At 36.3% G+C, this 20,729-nt stretch overlaps 1 protein-coding gene across 3 annotated transcripts; it reads right to left on the bottom strand.

The window, feature by feature from the left end:
- Window positions 1–250: 250 nt before the first annotated feature.
- LOC128204277 (uncharacterized) lies at window positions 251–20,525 on the bottom strand. Of its 3 annotated transcripts, XM_052905689.1 has the most exons (12): window positions 20,425–20,524; window positions 12,877–12,920; window positions 10,931–11,063; window positions 7,864–8,150; window positions 7,691–7,756; window positions 6,887–7,475; window positions 6,059–6,165; window positions 3,845–4,717; window positions 3,549–3,674; window positions 2,743–2,883; window positions 1,462–1,564; window positions 251–1,264 (listed from the first exon to the last, which is right to left on the bottom strand). In XM_052905689.1, exons 4-12 carry the CDS (start codon window positions 8,005–8,007, stop codon window positions 666–668), a joined length of 2,748 nt encoding a protein of 915 aa, XP_052761649.1. In that variant the 5' UTR covers window positions 8,008–8,150; window positions 10,931–11,063; window positions 12,877–12,920; window positions 20,425–20,524; the 3' UTR covers window positions 251–665. The 3 variants fall into 3 exon arrangements, with proteins under 3 accessions (XP_052761649.1, XP_052761647.1, XP_052761648.1); XM_052905687.1 differs by lacking the exon at window positions 10,931–11,063 and having other exon boundaries at window positions 20,425–20,525; XM_052905688.1 differs by lacking the exons at window positions 10,931–11,063; window positions 12,877–12,920 and having other exon boundaries at window positions 20,425–20,506.
- Between the last annotated feature and the right edge of the window lie 204 nt (window positions 20,526–20,729).

The raw sequence follows: 20,729 nt of genomic DNA, 5'->3' as shown, positions 1-20,729 counted from the left end.
TAAATATTAAGGGTTAAGTTGTTTGAATGGATGTTGAGCCCTTTCACACGAACAATTATGGCGATTTTAAAGTCTGAAATGGAACATTTTGGCATATTTTCGATAGTGATCGGATTCCTATATAATTACAGATAGTTTTTGACAGATTTGTGACCCTTTTCCGAACTGAATGCACCATGACAACTTAGAATACCGCGTACAAAATGGGACTTCAGAATCAGTCCAACAGTAAAAGAAGTCTAAGCGTACGTGAACAACTAGCTTGCTTTTTATTAACACAATAAATAATACAACGAAAAACGAAAAATAAATTAACGATTGTTATACTTTATATCATCAACTGGCATATAACAAAGACTGTTTAATCATGTTCAACATTAATAATAATATGCCTTAAATAATAATATCTAGAAAATCCATAGATAAAATCACAATCCAAATAGCTACATGTAACGCCATTCGATTATAAACTAAAACTTAATATCTTGAAATGATACGCTGAACCTGGCGTTTTGTCGATTATTAAAGTATTTATTGCAAAGTCATACATGATATTGAATATGTAAAATAACATTCAAACCATAAATCAAACCATGGTTTAACTAACACAGATGTACACACGATTTCGATCACAGTCGCCTTTAAATACACAGATGTTCAATTGTTTACTTGGAATCCAAGTCCTTCCATGGAATATAATTAGATTGTTTCCGAATTCCTTCAAGACCAAAAGCGCATTTGCATTTTAACCGTTTTCCTGCCTTATGTAAAACTCTTTTTGGTAGTTCCTTAACGCATACGCATTTAGTAACATTGCCTCCGAGAGTATTCCGCAGAATTTCGTGCAGTTTCGGACAAAGTGTCAACATACCGTACACATGGAATATAGCATTTCCAGTAAACTTATGTGCTGTAAAAGCAGCAAGGACCGTGTCCTCAATTTCCTTGCAAACCTTTCTAAGAATGCCAAAGACAACAGCTTTGGGGACTTTCATAACATCAACTGGCTCTGCATTATAGCAAACGTTACGAGAATCAAGCACTGAGATAAGAATATCCGCATCTCCATTAAATGTAAGCAGTTTTCTTTCAAACTGTTCTACAACATTTTTTATTTCATCATCTCTCTTGTCATTTTGTCTAATGTCATATTTTTTCTCAAGTTTTTTCAAACATTTACTTCGGATGATGTTGTAGACATCAAACGAGTCCACTTTGGTTGAATGTTGACTCGAAAGAGTTTTGAAAAAGGAGACTTTGCCATCTGAAGTAAACCATTTAAGAAGGTTGAAATGATTCGTAAACAGATGACAAACTGTAAAACAATGTGATGATTACAATAATACGTATTGTGAAACAAAGCACTGATCTGGTTGAATGTAAAAGTATAATGACATAAGTTATTTTTCAAGAAGAAAAAAAAGTTACGTTACCGTGAAAACTAAGTAAACAAGTATTTACCGTCTACATTCAACAGAACGTGTGCTTGCGTGTTGTTGTGTGTGCAAGAGTTCCCAATAGCTTCACTCTGTGTCATTCCTGAATACTTAGCAGCATTCTGAAACTATAATAATTCATTGGTTAACTGAAAACAAGAATTAAACAATAGGAACTGCGGTCGTAACTCAGGTACACGAAAAATTGAGATGAAGTTCAAGACCACTATTTTCTCAAAATCGATGGATATGAACACCACCTCCACACAAGTTAAATACCCCAACTACTTGTATGGTCTAAAAGTGATTCTAAGTTTTAACAAAATTATAATTCGGAAGGAAAAATATAAATCTAACAAAGACAAAAAAGGGAAAATTAAGTTTCCGTCGACAGCAGGAGTTAAACCCGGAGTTCCTTTTTGTCCTTTTGCTACGTTTCAACATATGCGCAAATGAACATGAATATGTCTTGAGCGTTTTATCAATTTGAGAAAGCTCGTTTAATAAATTTTATCTTGAATAACCAATCATTTAATATCCATCATATAAGCCATTCATCATTAGAGCAGATTTTAACAATATTGATACTAACAAAAAGAACAAAGGTCAATTACTCTGTAATTAGCTGAAATACAGATTTGGTTCTTCTTGCACACTGCATTAAGTAGTTTTCAAGTTATGCTCCGGACAAGAAACAAATGCAATGGACCATCAAACCGACAAATTTAACCGACCGACCACAGGGTGACTCTGATTTATACCTCCAAACCTCGTTTGTCGGGGTATAAATATAACAATATTCAAGTCTTTAGATCAATTTATTAGGGTGGTGCATATTGAAACATTTTTCAGAATAAATTTATCATATTTGCAACTATTATTTAATTTCATAGTGTAGCTAAGAAGGAAAGCAACAATGTTATATACTTTTACAAATCTTTGTTTGTTGTTACACTTCGAGTAGACTATTTTGATATGCTTGGAACAATATTTTATTTCACGCATTAGAGCATGCTCTTAGCAGCCAATCCACGTTCAGAATATTTGACAGTAATATTGACGAAATAAAATTAACAATATTGTTCTGCCACTTACTTTGCAATAATTTTACTTCAAATTTGTATTCATTCTGTATGATAGCATCAATGATTTACAACTTTTCAATAAATATTTCAATCTGAATCCGTTAATATACAGTCTTCAATATTGCCCACTTATGAATAATATTATTATCAATATCCAATATTGATAATGTTATTATCAATTTTAAGGGCCTCTTTAGACAGTAAATATTGAATGCACTTACCTTTGTCACAACTGTTGCTTTATCTATTACATCTGTACCAATAACTATTATCGTATGCAGTCCATCAGCAAATAATGGTTGAACGAATGCAAACGCTTTTTCGACGATTTCATCAGTTTTCAAGTTGTAAGGTAGAAGTTCCTTTATGAACATGAACAAATACAAATAAACAATCAAACAAGATCAATTAGGTAAAGAATATCCAAACAATTCCACCTTTGTTTAAGGTGCTATTAAAGTGTCGCTTTAACATAAGATTGTATTTCATTTAAGGATATTTGCCGACTCATTTATTTATGGAATGAGGTTTCACAATTTCATGTTCATGAGGCCAAACAAACACTTCTGAAACGAGCAACATACAAGGTTACCATACAACACACACATTGCAAAGATATCAGAATACGTTCTTTACTAATTGTTGGGTGTATATATCATGCATATTCTCACATATAAAACACACACACACACAAACACACGCACACACACACACACACACACGCGCGCGCGCACACACACACCCCATCAAATAGGTTTGATTTTTTGTTAGACATTATAGATAACAGGAGGATTACAAGGTGACTTGTGTGTAATCACGGACCTATAAACTAGTTAGTTTATATGTCCGTGGTGTTATTGAGCTATTGAAAATATTTTTATTTTCAGTTCGCTGTTATAATTAATAAATGATTGCATATTATGTATACACATATATATGTGTGAAAATTGGGCCTAGGCCCAAGCATGCGCAGAGAGTCTTAAAATGGTTTGTGTAAAGGACTATACTTATAAGCAGTTAAACATACTAGCTCCTTTCCATTGGTGCAAATGTTTTGTACGTCCTTGATATTAGCAACAGATGCTTTCACACCGCGAATATACTTAGTCGTGATTTCGACAACTGCGACTTCGGTAAAGTGAACATGTGGCTCCTGTGAACAAAAATAATAATATGAATATATATATATATATATATATATATATATATATATATATATATTCGGCATATTAAAGGATAGGTGGGTTGTTCATTTCAGTATTCAGGAGATAAAAGATAGAATGTATCGTCCCAATCAGTGTAAAAAGATATGGAAATAATTACCACTTCACAAGAACTTGCCAATCGAAGAGGCGGAGATGCACCATGAGACATAAGGTGATCTATGCCATCCTTTAAAAACAGAGCTTGATAAACAAGCTGATGACCTCGCAGTAATTGTCGAAAGTGCATACCAACTGCGAATAAATATTTTCCTTTTCTTTCTAAAAACAGAACTGTGGCACCACTGTCTCCCCTTTCCGCATACATAGAGTCCTCGCTCCTCTTCACTATTTCCAAAATTCTGCATTTATCACTTGAAATGTACCGGCTTGAAGATATTTTTCCGCGCCCTAATTGTGTAGAGGCACCGCGTAAAAACACGCAACGTCCTGCTAGCGATGATGGATCATTCTCAAAAAGTTTAGTTATCAAAGTTTCATCAGCTTCGTTTTGAAAACGGACATCAACAAATGATAAAATGTCATCCTCGACTCTTACTTTCGCAATATCCATACCTGTCCCGTCATATTTGCATGAAACCTTCCCGATATTTTTATTTTGTGCCTGTATAAACGCGTTGTCGTCATTTTCAACAACATGACCAGCACAGATTACAGATAAATTAATGTTCCCTCCGTGTTCCAGGTCCCTTGAGTCTTCTATCATAAACGCCCCTAGTGTTCCAGATGTGCTGTTCATTCTGCAAGCTTCACCAGACTGAATTTCTACTCTAGCATGTTTCTCGATTTCAGGAGAACAAATGCGGTATCGTACTATTCCATGCATTTTTAACAGTTCTTCGACCAATCTCTTCGCCGTTTCATCATTATTACAGTCCTTCTGCTTGATATCGATAATTAACACACCCCCCTCCTCACCACAACCTATAACCTGATCGATTTTTACAATTCTTTCTTTTATTTGAACCGAAACCTGAAATACAGATTTTTCAGTGAAATAAAAATGATATATCACTGTTTAAAACAGTTGCCAGCACGCACAAAGCTGGATCACAATTTTAACGACGTCTTTTCAAAAATGACGTACGTTTGCATATCGTTTGGCGCGCTTTCTAAAATAAACTACAATCAACTGTCATTTTATATCCTTTTTCAAGCATATGATAATTAATCATTTGTTTCTGTGCAATGTAGCAATCCTATTTACCTTGTCAACAACAAAGAAAATATTTCACTCGTGATTATGCCAAACGAAATATATAGCCTTTGTTTCTGTCTTGGTGAAATATATTGCGATCTTACACTGAAACAAACATTTTTCGTCTATATCTACTACCTTAACACAGATTGTCCCATTTTCTAAATTTACATTACGAAGTCTATAGCATGTTGTTTACGCAATTTCTATTTCGGTAAAATGTAAACATTAAATTATGCATTTCATTATTATATTATATAGGACCCAATTTTAACGACGTCATTTCTGAAATGACGTTACGTTTGCATACCGTTTGGTGCGCTTTTCTGAAAAACTACTTTCAGTGTAAGATAGCAATCTCGTATTTACCTCGTTAACACCAAAAGTAATTATTTCACACATGACTACGTCAATCATAAAGTAAAGTTTTCGATTCTTACTCTGTGAAACATATTGCGATATTACACTGAAACAAACATTTTTCGTCTAAATATTCTTCTTTTACCTAAGGTGTTGTATTGATTATGCATTCATTATTTCGAGCGAAAATGTAACTACTATTAGGAAACTATGTTGTTTTTTCTATAAGGGCTTTGAAATTCGTCAGTATAGGCAGTAGACAATTTTCTCCAGTAACTCTATTTTTCAGTTTTTTAAGCAAATGTGTTATTATTTTTCTTTGTTTATACATCATGATTTATTTGTGAAAGTTGTTCTATCGGAAATGTTTATATACTGTACATGTTTATATTATATGTAACTCATGGGCTGTTAGCTTGTAGTTAATAAAAATAAAATAATATAATAAAATATTCTTCTTATTATTCAATTCATTTCATTAATTCTACTTCATTAATATCATATTTTAAACTTAATGTTCATTTAGGTAAATATAGAAGTTAAATTCGACATTACAATTATTTTTGTATTGTTAAAACGTTTTACCAACTTAATATATTTCCGATGAATGAATATATACATAAGAAAAGTTATAAACGAATAATATAGGTTGCCAAACGTTAACAGCTTAACCCTAGCTTTGGGTTTGAATTATTTATTTACAAGGAGTTCAGTTTTGTTGAAATTTGCAATACATGCCTAAAAAAACGAGATTACCTGTGATATTTTCCCGATTTTAAATTTAGGACGCTCGCTCGCCGGTAATCCACTTCTTTGGTAGATTGCATTTGCAATTCTAATTGTTTCTCTGGTTCGTTCCGCATCTAAAACGTATTGTGACAGTATGCTTGTTAAATTAAGAGAAGTAATACAATTCATGAATGTAATACATACGTTTCATTAATTGTTCTGCAACTTCTTGTAAAATATGCGGGGGATTTTATGTTCTTAGGCTGATTATTAAAAAATAACGGCAAATGATATCATTTTATACTATACGTTTAAAACACGGAGTTAGCTGCAAACAAGTTCATTTTAGCCCGTTTAAACAGTTCCATTTTAAAGACAAAGAACGTAATCGTACACAGTACTGGGATGTCATTTCCGGTATTATGTCATTTTGCTTTTTTTTTGGCACGATTTTCCTATGAAATATTTTGATAAAGTATAAGCATGAAATAAGAATTAGCGCACTCGCTTCTCACCTAGTCGACCCAGGTTCGATTCCCGGCTTAGGCGCATGTGAGTTTGGTATGTGGTCACCAAGCCGGACAAGTGGGTTTCCTCCGGGTTCTCCGGTTTTCCCCCACAACACCACTCTCTCGCGTAAAATCGTGCCAACGTGAGTGATTATTATAATGTTGCATCACAATCGTTGAAAAATAAATATGTTTAAACTAAATCAGAAGAAAAAAAGTTTTCTTCCAGTGTAAGATTGCAATATATTTCAGCTCGAGATCACCAAAATTAAATATTGTACTCGAGGTACTCACTCGGTCAAATCTATTGATATCTTACAATGAAACAATCACTTATGCTCTATACCTCCACAGTCATCTATGTAGTCGTGAATTAATTTGGCGAATATATCTAAGAAATCATTTTCCAGGAAATCGTCAACTTTGTCGAGAAGGTTTGCCACAGATGTGTGTTGCAGCGTAACCTGGCTCCTTCCATATGTGTCTCCGGAAGAGTGGTCGGTTAAGAAAAGAGTATGGGAACCTGCTTTGGTACAATAAGGTATGATATCTTCGTTGCACGTTGTTATAATAACAAACGCGTCCGTTTTGTATTCTCCCTTTAAGTTCTTCAAATGCAACTTTAGTTTATTGTTTTCCGATTTCAAATGTTTTCGAACAGTTTCCAAAACGCAGTCTTCCGTCTTTGTGTTCTTCGACAGAAAAACTACGTTCACTGTGGCAGCCATGCCTTCAATTTGGCTACATAAAATGTCCAGCTTTTCAGTGGACTTGTGAAGATCGTCATACTGCCCTCGGATGGAATGAATAAGTTCTAAAATATCCTCATAGGTGTAAAAATATGTTGGAAACTGTTTGCCAGGTATTTCCCAAACGATGCTTTCAACAGTGTTGTTTTTATCATCCCTTGTTATATTCTCATTTACAGCAAACTTCTAAATAAAACAATGTTCTTCACATTATTAAATTACAAAAAGACATGTGCATACAAACACATCATATCCATATCAGTAAGAATGATGTTGTAGTATTGTAAAAGAGTAAATTCATCTATAATATTTATCATTTTTATGCATCTCCATTAGAGTGAGTTAATACGAAACAAAGCATTTACTATTGCAGTATCAAATAAAATATAATATGTTCTTACCGATTTGAGTTCATCACCGCCACCAGTGTTCTTTATGATAGCCCAAACTCTAAGAACAGGAAAAAGCTGCAAACGATAGTACATATACAAAGTCATGAACATTAATACATTATAGAATAATAAGAGTATTAATGGATAACCACTTCACATCTACTTGATATAAAATAACTTACCACACTATTCAGTATTACTTGTTGTAAATTGAGCAAGAATACTAACACATTGAGTATCCAATCGTTGCAATATTCATTCCATTGTAATATTGTAAGCGGCTTTTTTTCATACTTTGATTTTTTTTCACGTTTTCTTAAGACCATATTGAACGAGTAGATTCTCAGTTGTATTGTGCCTTCAAAAGTCTTGCATCGATTCGACTAGATTTCTGGCCAGTGCATGTTTTCTATTCCAGCTTCTGATTGTGTCCCAAATGTGGTGACCTTAATGGCCATCAAATGTGTTTCTAAAACATAAAAATACATACCAAATGCGTTTTAATTAAGTTTTTACTAGTGTTTGTTTCATCAACTGTAAAGACAAGATTTTCTTACAGTTCTACATTTCTTCATAACTACGTGATATTTTATGATTTGAAGAAATATGTCTAATTGAATAAAGCAACAAAAAACATTGTCCATATTTTAAATTAGATTTGCTACGGCTACTGTTACTGCTACTGATAGGGGGAGAGGATTTTTCCCCTGAACAATGAAATAAATAACAATTGAATAACTGAAAATGGAAATTCAATTGACAACTCGAATTTGAGGACCGCGTATCACTATAAGTGAGATGGATGGGTAGATGGATGGATGGGTAGATGGATGGGTAGATGTATGGGTAGATAGATGGATGGATGGACGGACGGACGGACGGATATATAAATAGATAGACTGATACTACTACGCCTACATTAATGGCTACTGCTACTGCTACTGCTACGGTTATGGTTACTCATACGACTATGCCTACTATAACGGCTACTGCTACGGCTATGGCTACTGATACTGCTACGCCTACATTAATGGCTTCTACTACTGCTACGGCTATGGTTACTCATACGACTACGCCTACTATAACGGCTACAGCTACTGCTACGGATATAGGGAAGCTGATCCTTTTACGCCTACATTAACGGCTACTGATACTGCTACGGCTATGGCTACTTACATAACAACGCCTAAAATAACGGTTATTGCTACTAGTATAGCTATTGATACTACTAAGCCTACTAAAACGGCTACTGCTACGGCTATGGCTACTGATACTACTACGCCTACTATAACGGCTACTGTTACTGCTACGGCTATGGCTACTGACACTACAACGCCTACAATAACGGCTACTGCTACGGCTACGGCTACTGATACTACTACGCCTACTATAACGGCTACTGTTACTGCTACGGCTATGGCTACTGATACTACTACGCCTACTATAACGGCTACTGTTACTGCTACGGCTATGGCTACTGATACTACTACGCCTACTATAACGGCTACTGTTACTGCTACGGCTATGGCTACTGATACTACTACGCCTACTATAACGGCTACTGTTACTGCTACGGCTATGGCTACTGATACTACTACGCCTACTATAACGGCTACTGTTACTGCTACGGCTATGGCTACTGACACTACAACGCCTACAATAACGGCTACTGCTACGGCTATAGCTACTGATACTACTACGTCTACATTAACGTCTACTGTTACTTTTACGGCTATGGCTACTAATACTTTTACGCCTACTATAACGGCTTCTGCTACTGCTACGGCTATGGCTACTGACATGTCAACGTCTAAAATAACGGCTACTACTACTGCTACGGCTATAGGGTAGCTGACAGTTTTACGCCTACAAAAACGAATACTGATACTGACTACGGCTATGGCTACTGATACTACAGGGCCTACAATAACGGTTACTGCTACGGCTATGGCTACTGATACTACAGGGTCTACGATAACGGTTACTGTTACGGCTACGGCTACGGATCTTTCAACCCCTACAATATCAGCTCCTGCTACTGCTACGGCTATGGCTACTGACACTACAACGCCAACAATAACGGCTACTGCTACGGCTATGGCTACTGATACTTCTACACCTATATTAACGGCTACTGCTACTGCTACGGCTATGGCTACTGATAGTTCTACCCCTACATATTAACGGCTTCTGCTACTTCTACGGCTATGGCTACTTATACTACTACGCCTACATTAACGGCTACTGCAAATTCTACGGCTATGGCTATTGACACTTCAACGACTGTAATAACAGTAACTGCTACTGCTACGGCTAAGGCTTCTGATACTACTACGCCTACTATAACGGCTACTGCTACTGCTACGGCTAAGGCTTCTGATACTACTACGCCTACTATAACGGCTACTGCTTCTGCTACGGCTAAGGCTTCTGATACTACTACGCCTACTATAACGGCTACTGCTACTTCTACGGCTATGGCTACTGACACTACAACGCCAACAATAACGGCTATTGCTACGGCTATGGCTACTGATAATTCTACACCTACATTAACGGCTACTGCTACGGCTATGGCTACTGATAGTTCTACCCCTACAGTAACGGCTTCTGCTACTTCTACGGCTATGGCTACTTATACTACTACGCCTACATTAACGGCTACTGCTACTTCTACGGCTATGGCTACTCATACTACTACGCCTACTATTACGGCTACTGCAAATTCTACGGCTATGGCTATTGACACTTCTACGCCTGCAATAACAGTAACTGCTATTGCTACGGCTAAGGCTTCTGATACTACTACGCCTACTATAACGGCTACTGCTACTTCTATGGCTATGGCTACTGACACTACAGCGCCTAGAGTAACGGCTACTGCTACGGTTTTGGCTTCTGATACTGCTAAGCCTTCATTGACGGCTACTGCTACTTCTGCGGATATGGCTACTGATACTACAACGCCTACAATAACTGCTACTGCTATTTCTACGGCTATTACTACTGACACTACAACGCCTACAATAATGGCTACTGCTACTGCTACGGCTATGTCAACTGACACTACAACGCCTACAATCACGGCTACTGCTACTGCTACGGCTATGGATACTGATAGAACTACGCCTACATTAACGGCTACTGCTTCTTCTACGGCTATGCCTACTGACACTTCAACGCTCTCTAAAACGGCTACTGCTACGGCTATGGCTACTGACACTACAATACCTAGCAGTAGCAGCATACCGGTCTCCACTGATGATCCACCAGGGCTACATGCAGTGGTTGTTCGATCACACGGGGCGACGCTACCTTGACCTCATCGGGGGCATTGTCACCGTCAGCATGGGTCACTGCCATCCACAAGTGAATGCAGTTGCTGAGAAGCAATTGAAGAAACTATGGCACACATGCCCACAATTACGGCTACTGCTACTGCTACGGCAGTGGCAACTGGCACTTTTACGCCTACATTAATGGCTACTGCTACTTCTAGGGCCATGGCTACTGATACTACTACGCCTACAATAAAGGCTACTGCTTTTTTAAAGCTATGGCTACTGGCACTACAACGCCTACAAAAACGGCTACTGCTACTGCTACGGCTATGGCTACTGATACTGCTACGCCTACGTTAACGGCTACTGCTACTTCTTCGGCTATGGCTACTAATACTACTACGCCTAGTATAACGGCTACTGCTGTTGATACGGCTATGTCTACTGAAACTACAACGCCTACAATAACTTCTACTACTCCTGCTACGGCTATGTCTACTGATACTACAACGCCTACTATAACGGCTACTGCTACTTCTACGGCTATGGCTACTAATACTACTACGCCTACTATAACGGCTACTGCTACTTCTACGGCTATGGCTACTAATACTACTACGCCTACTATAACGGCTACTGCTACTTCTACGGCTATGGCTACTGATACTACAACGCCTACTATAACGGCTACTGCTACTTCTACGGCTATGTCTACTGATACTACAACGCCTACTATAACGGCTACTGCTACTTCTACGGATATGTCTACTGATACTACAACGCCTACTATAACGGCTACTGCTACTTCTACGGCTATGGCTACTAATACTACAACGCCTACTATAACGGCTACTGCTACTTCTACGGTTATGGCTACTGACACTACAACGCCTACAATAACGGCTACTGCTACGGCTACGGCTACTGATACTACTACGCCTACATAAACGCCTACTGCTACTTCTACGGCTATGGCTACTGACACTACAACGCCTACAATAACGGCTACTGCTACGGCTATGGCTACTGATACTTCTACGCCTACAATAACGGCTACTGCTACGGCTATGTCTACTGATACTACTACGCCTACATAAACGCCTACTGCTACTTCTACAGATATGGCTACTGATACCACTACGCCTACAATAACGGCTTCTGCTACTTCTACGGCTACTGATACTACAACGCCTACAATAACGGCTACTGCTCCTGCTCCAGCTACGGCTATGGCTACTGATACTTCTACGCCTTCAGTGACGGATACTGCTACTGCTACGGCTGTGGTTACTGATACTTCTACGCCTACAATAACGGCTACTGCAACTGCTACGGCTATGTCTACTGATACTACTACGCCAACAGTAACGGATCCTGCTACTTCTACGGCTATGAGTAATGAAACTACTACGCCTACTTTTATAGCTACTGCTACTTCTACTATGGCTATGACATCTGATACTACAACGCCTACAATAACGGCGACTGCTACGGCTTTGGCATCTGATACTTCTTCGCCTACTCTGACGGCTACTGATTTTGTTATGGCTACTGTTTCTGTTATTGCAATTGCTGTTAATGTTATTGCTTATTCGTGTGGTTATACTACTAAACTGAAATATTACTCTGCGTATGCTACTGCTACTGTTACTTCTACGGCTACAACCGTTGACATAGAGTATATTTTAATAAAATAGAGGTTAAATATAGCAACCCAACTATTATTGATTTAAAAAATATTTTCCTTCGTACTTTTTTCGTGAAATTATTTTTAAAAAAAAAAAAATTGGTGGAATTGGCTATATTTTATATGGTCATTTATTCTATATAATTCATTATATTCATAAACGAGTGGTATACTCTTGCAAATTCAAAAATTGTTTAAATTGGTTCCAAGTAAAGACTTAAACATACATGTATCGTTCCAAAGATTTCCGTTTATCGCCAGGTACTGTATGCTACAAAATGTAAAATAAATGACAGTTGAAAATTGGCTTGTTTGGGAAGTTGAATTCAAGACAATCTGTCTTTAGTCATCCACTAAGAATTTCAAGACTATTTCGTAGATGTTGCTTATTAATGATTAATGTCAATCTCTTGCTTGATGTCTATTATATATTCAACTTTTAATTTTTGTTTCTTTAAACAAAAGCTAGCTTGGAAAAAACATAACAAATTCCATGGAAGAGTTATCAATACTAGCATACAGCTTATTCATTGAACAAATCTAGTGACTGATTTAACAAGCAAAGCAATGCTAGGGAGTTTATTCGCACGAACAGAAATACAGGTTCAAAGACAAACAATCAAGTGTAAACCTAGACAGAGTGAAAATAAAATGAAAAGCAAGAGATTGACTTTAACGAAAAGTAGAACTTGAAATGAATATGAATTGAACCTTTGGAGCATAAAACTGCTGCCAAACAGAAGAACCGACTTGGGAAAAATGTGTCGAAAAGGAAAAAGAAGCTCTATAAAGATTCCGGAAAAAAAACCTTCAAAAATTAGATTTATATAATGATAAAAGTATTGTATGTATGCAGTACTGTTTACTGTATGAATAACTTGAAACTAAACTTAAATACATCTATAACATTTACGCATCTCCTTTTTTAAATGCAGGGATTCCCCAATTTATTTAATGTGATCTACTACAGTGATGTGTCAGTCCACTTCGCCACACTGTGTGAAGAGTACAAGGCTGTCAATATCGCATATTGCTAAATGTGTCTTTGAGAAACTGTAAGACTTCATTACAAAGAAACAAAGCTTACCGTGTACAATTTAGGCAAATGGCTTATTTGTGAAACTGCACAGATTTCAGACACAAGATATTTTTTTGTTTCTACTAATATGCAAAATTATATTTAACGAATATATAAGAAACCTAGTTGCTGAAATCAAAATTAATATAATATAATCGGCCAGAAAGCGGACTGAACAAATGCAAAATGCTGAAAATAAAAATGGTCAAGCTTCAATATATATTTCAACAATCAGCGTGTTTGTCTGCTAACAAAGGGAAAAGACAGATTGTAATTGCCAATAAAATATCTTCCTCACGTTTCATTGAATAATAGCAGTAGAACTAGCCTTTGCAGCAGCAGTAGAAGTTGGATTAGCTGAAGCCGTAGCAGTAGCTGTGGCAGTGGCAGCAGCAGTTGAAATAATAGTAGTAGTAGCCGTACCGTAGCAGTAACAGAAGCCCTTACAGTTGCCGTAGCCGAAAAGTAGCAATACCAGTAAGAGTAGCCGTAGCCGTAACACAAGAAGTAGTCAAAACAGTAACAATTGCAGTAGTAGGTAGAGTAGCAGTAGCCGTAGCCGTAGCAGTAAGAGTAGCAGTAACCGTAACAGTAGCAGTAACAGAAGCAGTAAGAGTAGCCGAAGCCGTAGCAGTAACAGTAGCAGAAGCAGAGCTGTTAGCGCAGCTGAAGTCGTAGCAGTAGCAGTAGGAGTAGCCGTAGCAGTAGCAGTAAGAGTAGCTGTAGCAGTAAATGTAGCAGTAGCAGGATCAGTAAGAGTAGCTGTGACCGTAACCGTTACAGTAGCAGTATGGGTAACCGCAGCCGTAGCAGTAGGTGTAGCCGTATTTATAGCAGTAACAGTAAGAGTAGCCGAAACCATAGCCGTAGCAGTAGCAGTAAGAGTAGCCGAAGCTGCAACAGTAGTAGTATCAGTAAGGGTAGCCGTTACATATACTGTAGCAGAAGCAGTAGCAGTAGGAGTTGCTGTAGCCATAGCAGTAGCAGTTGCAGAAGCCGTAGGAGTTGCCGTAGACGTTATAGTTACAGTAGCAATATTAGTGAAAATAGCAGTAAAAGTAGCTGTAGCCGTAACAGTAACAGTTGCAGTAGCGGTAACTATATTTCATGCTACCTTATTTCTATTTCAGTTTCCATTTATTTTGTTGAAATTTAATTAAGAAAGGCGTGCTATTGAAAAATAATACATATAAGTCTTGGTACAACTGAACATTCTGACTTGGTCCAACGATTCGCGTATATTCCTTAGCAAAATAATTATTTGTAATTTATTTTCATGCTCGACTGAAATGATTGAGCAATGAATTCATTATGTATTTTTATCATATTCATTTTATATACAGACAACCTCAGGGGATTTTAATTCTTTGTTTCAACGCTATCTGTCTTTTGTACACAATAAATGCCATTACTAGATAGCTGCAAAAAGATCAGCCAGCCGATAACCTTTCGTGTGTCAATGAAAATCATGGAACAATTGGTGATTTTTAATTAAAGAATGATTAATCATTGAATATATTTAAATACAATGCCACTTAAATGATTACGATCGAAACCCAGCATGCACGAAAATTAGGAATTAATTCTTCGTGTATGGCATTTCTGCGATCTGAGATATTGTCAATAACGTAACAGGTCAGACATTTAATAAACGTTTAAATTCATTTAATATTATAGGTTTACACAAAAGCTATAACTCATGAAGGAAAATCTAAATACGTTAAGGTTGATCTTGTTTAAATTTTCATCGGCAGTGTTTTTCATCAATAAATATTGAATGATCTACTTTTTTTCAATTTAACGTACTAGTTATGCACAAATAAAATTGAATATATATATTTTGTGGTCTGTGTCAGTAAAGTTTCGTTTTACTGGAAAGGTAAAACCTGTGTTTTAATGCATATAATGCTTGTTTTTTGCAAAATATCTTTGCACTTACCACCCTGTTTTGCAAAAAAACTGTTTAGCCGTAAGGGATTAGAAAAATACCGTATAACAGGTATATTATTTAAGACTACACCAGGGACTATACAGTTATACATACTAAGATCTAACTTAATTAATTTTAAGTAGATAATGTCAGCACTGGGATCAAAAAATCTTTATAACTCCCCGATCAGCAGCAGAATTAGTCATTAACGCTTGCCAAATGGTAATAATTAGTTGATCATCCAGTCTGCTATTGCAGAGGCTAGTCCAAATAAATGTATGTCGATAAATGTTTTCACAATTTTGATATTTCAAATCCTTGACTAGAAAAATCCCGTATAACACAGTGATTACTTTTGGAATTACTTTTAGCGCCTGTTCCTTGCAAATTGGGAAAAAAGTCGACTTTGGAAAAAATACAAAATCAGGCCTAAACAGCTAATATAATGGCAAATATACATGTTTTTACTTTTTTATGCATTCATTATGCTGTGGAAGAGTAAGTCTTGTCAAGATTTTGTTTATATTTCAAGAAATTTATTGCTTTCTTATTCATTAACGTAATCTGCATTTATCAAATTTGGAAAAAAATATAAAATTTTGAGAAAAAAGGACAGTTTTTCACAAGGGGAAACAGCCTTTAAAAGGCAGTAAATTGCACCAAAAAATCACTGTAACACATCTATTATTTTTGACAAATGAAGAGGCTTGCTTGAAGCATTATACTTGCCGGTAGTGTTCTATTTTGGTACATCAAAGTTTGCCGAATTAATATGTAAAAGGAATCAAAAGCACAAATTAATGGTCAAAAACTCATAATTTTGACATTTTTCAAAAGATGAATAGAAGGCCAAAATAATTGTGTGTCATTTCAAACCTCATCAAGCCTTTAGTGATTAATTTGACTAATTTTACATAATTGCGAAAAAATTGTTTGAATTTATCAGTTTATATAACTTTTTCACAACATTCCACACTTGTTCGGCAACACGTCAGAGAATTTCGGTATTTCAAGTCATGTGACAAATAATTAAATGACTGCGCTTGCTAATCAAATGATAAAGAATTTCTGCTAGTCAAGAAATATGAAATGTATATAATCAAAATAGCATTACCATCAGTTTAAATATACATGTCATATTAATCAGGCAGGATGAGTCTTTCTGAGAACTCTGCGGGCTGAAGAACAATTTTTCACCAATTAGAAACTTTTAATGATCCTCTAAAAATTCAAATCATAAAGATGCAATAGCGATTAGTATCCACTGCAACGTAACTGTTGTATATACATATCCTGCTGTTTGAAACCGTCTACCGAAAATATGATCGATACAAAATTTACAATGTCGCCATTATTTAAATGTTGTAGTTTCAACATTCGATGCTTCGATGAGTTTGATTTTTGTGAAATGTTGTATTTCGCTTTAGCTCAACTTTCATATAACTCGAGCTAAGCTTAAGCGACATACAACATTTCACAAAAAGAATCAAACTCATTGAAGCATCGAATGTTGAAACTAAAACATTTGAATATGTACTAATGGCGACATTGTAAATTTTGTATCATGTTCTTTCCTATGATGCTTTAACATTTTTGGCACAATTTCCTTAACAAATACAGACAAAACCGATTGACCCAAACTTGCTTGATTACCTCATTGGCTAAACTGAAAGTAAAGGACCGATTTCTTTTTATTGAAGAAGAGGGATATATTGCTTTGTACATGTCAGTTGTTCGGTCGGTCGGTCCATCAGTCGGAGTGATAACTCAACAATTCCTGAGCGTATGGTCATTAAACTTAATATGAAGGTTGGGCCTGACTAGAAGATGACCCCTATTGATTTTAGGGGTCATCGGGACAAATGTCAAGGTCACAGTGACCTTAAATCGTAAAAGGTTGTCAGAGTGATAGCTGGAAAATGCTTGCACCTATGACCCTTAAACGTGGCTTGGAGGTTGGGCCTGACCAGTAAATGGCCACTATTTATTTTGGGGTTCATCGTGCGAAAGGTGAAGGTCACAGTGAACATGAATGATTAAAGGTTGTCCGAGTGATAACTCGGCAATGCCTGCACCCATGGCACTTAAAATTGACTTGGAGGTTCGACCTGACCAGGAATTGACCTCTATTAATTTAAGGGGTCAAAGGTCAAGGTGAAATTAACCTTGAGGCAAACTCAACAATTCCTGGATCTATGGTCATCAAGATGATATGGAGGTTGGGCCTGACCAGTAGGTGACTCCTATTGATTTTGGGGTCATCGGGCCAAAGGTCAAGGTCACAGTGACCTTTAACGCGAAAAAGTTAACAAACTTCTCCCAGTGATATCTCAACAATGCCTGGACCCCTGACCCTCAAACTTGACTTGGGGTTCGGGCCTGACATGTAGATGACCCTTTTTATTTTAGGGGTCATCGGGTCAAAGGACAAGGTCAAATTGACCTTGTACGCAAAAGCTTGTCTGTGTGGTAACTTCACAATGCCTGCACCCATGGCCCTCAAACTTGTTATTTAGGTTTTGGGTGACAAGTTGACGACTTATTTGGACTTTGAGGTCATAGAGTCAAAGATCATGGTCATAACTCATATTTATACTTAAATTTTCGTCATATTTACTTATTCACTGCTGCTAAGAGGATACTATTTATCTGAAAATATCGGTCATCATCTGAACACGACTAAAAACTATACCTTATAATCTCACACTTTGAATAGTCATAATCTTGAAACTGCCTCAAAGGTATCTAACGTCAATGACACACCAGCTGTCATTTCGGTCCATGTACATTTCATGAGTCACAATGGAATTGAGCAAATGGGAACCTTTGGGGACATGTCCAGTGCCATGTTTTTATTAAATTCTTAAAAAGGGAGATGTTTTGAGAACTGCTGTTTAAAAAGATTTCAACCCGTCTTAAGTCCTCAAATGCATGCAGTAATTATAACTGCAAAAGCATACATAACAAAAATTATATTTCCTCATATTACAATCATTTTGACTAGGTAAAGACCCCATAACATACTTCTGTTGAATTTAGCTTCACCACAACAGATCCACAGGAGCAAAACTTAACATGCTGGTGTTAACGTGTATAACTCTAAATCAAAACACTTCGAGGATATGCGCGATGTAAAGTTATGACGGGCAGATTAGCATAACACTAACATTTACTAATGATGATAGACTGTTGTATATTGTATGTTGAGTCTCTTGTTTGGTGTTTAATATACAAATAATAATGAATGATGGGAAACGTAAATGAAAGTTTTGAAAATTATGAATTTTAAATCATGCCATTCTTATTTTAGGTAGATTCTGGGACTTGATTTGCATATGTCAAACAAACAAAAGGTCAACGACGTCACATAAATTTACTGAATAAGTCACGTTCTCTATCGTACACATATAAACGCAGCATATGAAAACATTTAGTGAGTGTCGCGGATAATCGTGAAGAACCTACTAACCGTAAGTATAAAATTTCGTATAGAGTATACCTTAATTATACATATATCTCATTTTATCCTAGATCATACCTTAATTGATTGTTTTTTTCTGAAAGGCTATTGTATCACTAGCTTTCCATTATACTAATAATACTAGTATCATTATATATTTGTGTTAATGTAATGTTTCAATTTCTATCAACGTCATCAAATCTGTGTACAGTTTTAGTACAATGATACTTTTCATTATGAAACTCTATGATCACACTGTTTTAAACCTTTTTTTATTTGCTAAGGGAGACTGTGTGGGATTTTCATAGTTTCAAACAATAACTGCATCATATCTTTGAAAAGTATTTGCATAAGTTACTCTGAATTGTGTTCCTTTGTCTGCAGATAGAGTCGGGATCCCTAATCATAGAAGTACTTTGGGTTTACCTATTAGTTTATTATTATTCGTTTTATTATACATTTCCTCAAGTTAATGCATACTCTGATAACATTTACCATTTACGGTTTTACTTTATTCGGCATTGTTGGGATAAGAGTGAGGTTTAAAGCCCCAGTAAATTTGCATTTTACTGACCGATCCAAGGCGGTACCTAACAATCCTTGATAACCACACCTAGTTTTTGTTTTATATAGCATATATATGAACTGTGTTGTTTGTGGAATTTTGTGCTGTTGTTCCCTGATTCTGATAAGTGATTGTTTGTTTTGTGTTGTATTTCTTTGGCGTTTACCCTGTGCCATTCAATGGGGTTTATGTTTAACCTTTTGATTACTGAGCTTGTTTCTGTAATTTTTCATACACATAGTGTGTTGCCGCTGAACGCCGTGCCTTCACTTTTCACTTAATGACAATGGGGTCTCTTCCTTGAATGCTTGTTGTTGGTATTCTTTTATCTACTGATGATGGTGTTTGCCGAACATTAAGGCTGTTCAATTTAATTATTAATAATTACTTCACATTTACATATCGGGCGGGGTAATCATTTCCACAACAACAAATGAATGCAACAACAACAACAAATCAGTCAAAAACGTTTTGTAAATGCGGCCCCATGATTTTCCCTGTCAAGTCCCGTTGTTTTATGAGGAATATCTTATATGGCGAACAAACTTAAAAAACAACAACGCACTCTTGCCTAATAGATATGGATTTCTCCTGTTGCTATGTATCACATTGTGACGATGCATATTACGTAAGATTTATTAAATTAAATTAAGAAATTAAAATTTTGTAGTAAATGTTTACATCTAAAATTAATATTTACTTTAAATAGATTTCGATCGCAAATAAAAATAACAAAACTTACTTTAAACAAAACTAATCCGACAAAACACAGACAGTTGCATCGGAATGTACCGCTCGTCTTGGGTATGACTATTAAATCGTTTCTGTCTAAATGCTTAATTGGCTCAAAACAATACCTATTGAACATAATTTAAACGTCGAAAATCTTAAATAGAAGCGGGTGGATTGTCTACTCAAGTTTCAGGTCAAGTCAAACAAGCCTAAAAGCGGGTATTCTCTCATACCATAATATATTACCAATTAGGTATATACAATATACAAAAATGGCATGGCGGCAGATACATGTTTAAATTTAGAATGTGATAC

This window comes from Mya arenaria, chromosome 10 (genome assembly GCF_026914265.1).
Source record: "Mya arenaria isolate MELC-2E11 chromosome 10, ASM2691426v1".
NCBI lineage: Eukaryota > Metazoa > Mollusca > Bivalvia > Myida > Myidae > Mya > Mya arenaria.
The sequence above is the reverse complement of the archived record's forward strand: the minus strand, read 5'-3'. Positions and strand labels throughout refer to the sequence as shown.